The 1,928-nt window shown below is 48.7% G+C and overlaps 1 protein-coding gene across 1 annotated transcript; it reads right to left on the reverse strand.

Annotated features, from left to right (window-relative positions):
* Positions 1-397: 397 nt before the first annotated feature.
* On the reverse strand, positions 398-1,406 carry LOC137847258 (olfactory receptor 14A16-like). Its single transcript, XM_068665549.1, has one exon. It carries the CDS (start codon positions 1,331-1,333, stop codon positions 398-400), a length of 936 nt encoding a protein of 311 aa, XP_068521650.1. The 5' UTR covers positions 1,334-1,406.
* Between the last annotated feature and the right edge of the window lie 522 nt (positions 1,407-1,928).

Raw genomic sequence — 1,928 nt, forward strand, 5'->3', positions numbered from 1 at the left:
CTGGCCCAGCCACAGAGCAGCTCCAGATTCTGGGCCGTGAAGCTCAAGATTGCCCCACTTAGTAGTGATGGGAAACCCCAAGGGCCACCAAAGCTGTTCCTAAATGTGACAGCAGGCCTTTTGGCCCTGAGCCCCTTCGCCATTAGGAGAGTGAGATGGGATCGGAGAGCTGTGAATATCTCACGGCTTCTTTATTGCCTTAATCTACACAGGAAGATTGCTAAAAATAATGTACATGAGTGGGTCAAAATAAAAATCAACACATAGAAGGATGAGAAGAAATTTCCTTAAATCAAAATAATATTATCACATAATAAAAAAAAAAAAAAAAAGAATAAACAATTTCATAAAGTGTTTTGTGACAAATTTGCTCAGTACTGTTTAGATGGTGAGCATATTATTTGTGCTCAAATAGTATGTGTGAAAGTAATTTCCTTAATGCATTTTTCAGTTCCTGGTTCCTCATGCTGTAGATGAGGGGGTTCACTGCTGGAGGCACCACTGAGTATATAAATGACACCACCAGGTCCAGGGATGGGGAAGAGATCGAGTTGGGCTTCAGGTAGGTAAACACGGCAGTGCTGACAAACAGGGAGATGACAGCCAAGTGAGGGAGACACGTGGAGAAGGCTTTGTGCCGGCCCTGCTCAGAGGGCATCCTCAGCACTGCCCTGAAGATCTGAACATAGGACAACACAATGAAAACAAAACAAGCACAGCCTAAAAATACACTAAACACAAGAGCCCCAACTTCCCTGAGGTAGGCATCTGAGCAGGAGAGCTTGAGGATCTGGGGGATTTCACAGAAGAACTGGTCCACAGCATTGCCTTGGCAAAGGGGCAGGGAAAATGTGTTGGCCGTGTGCAGGACAGCATTGAGAAAGCCACTGCCCCAGGCAGCTGCTGCCATCTGGGCACAAGCTCTGCTGCCCACGAGGCTCCTGTAGTGCAGGGGCTTGCAGATGGCAAAGTAGCGGTCGTAGGCCATGACAGTGAGAATGCAATACTCTGCTGTGATAAAGAAGGCAAAGAGAAAGACCTGTGCAGCACAGCCTTGATAGGAGATGGCCCTGGTGTCCCAGAGGGCATTGGCCATGGCTTTGGGCAGAGTGGTGGAGATGCAGCCCAGGTCGAGGAGGGCGAGGTTGAGGAGGAAGAAGTACATGGGGGTGTGGAGGTGGTGGTGGCAGGCTACGGCGCTGAGGATGAGGCCGTTGCCCAGGAGGGCAGACAGGTAGATGCCCAGGAAGAGCACGAAGTGCAGGAGCTGCAGCTCGCGTGTGTCTGCGAATGCCAGCAGGAGGAACTCCGTGATGGAGCTTACATTGGACATCTGTTATTTCTGGTCATGAGGTCCTGTACAAGGAAGACAAAGGCAGTGATAATGTACCACAGACATATCTGAGGAAAACACTTCAAATTTTCTCATTTAAAATCACCAAAATTTTGTGCATTTCTAGGCAGGTATTTTGAAGCTGTGTTTCACTGATAATGCCTGAGAGTGCCTCTGGGAGCAGGGGACTCCTCTGTGGGCAATGGAAGAATCAGTCCTGCACTACAGCCAGAGGGAGTAGCATGGTAGGAACATGGTAGGAACATCGGGGTAGTTTCAGATTAAGGTTACTGCTGATATCAAAGAGATTTCCCCAGTTGTACTCCTAGTTCACCCAACTGCAGAGCAGAGGTTTGGAGGTTTAGATATGTAATTATTTGTTTTGTGGATTTGGTTCTTGCTGCCCCACCACAATGGAGAACTGTTTCTAAGGCATAAATCCTGGGCATTCTGCTGCACTCCAAGTAAAACCTTGTGGATCCTCAGAGGCAAAGAGACTGTCCCTTCAGCGCAGAGTGTCCCTCAGACAAAACAGCCAGCCTCTCCATCAGTGCTGGTCTCAGCTGCCCTGTGAGAGCTGCAGGAAAGTTGTGCT

Source organism: Anas acuta, chromosome W, assembly GCF_963932015.1.
Source record: "Anas acuta chromosome W, bAnaAcu1.1, whole genome shotgun sequence".
Lineage (NCBI taxonomy): Eukaryota > Metazoa > Chordata > Aves > Anseriformes > Anatidae > Anas > Anas acuta.

Coding starts and splice junctions, on each gene's coding strand:
- LOC137847258 (XM_068665549.1), bottom strand. CDS start 1,333: ATGTCCAATGTAAGCTCCATCACGGAGTTCCTCCTGCTGGCATTCGCA.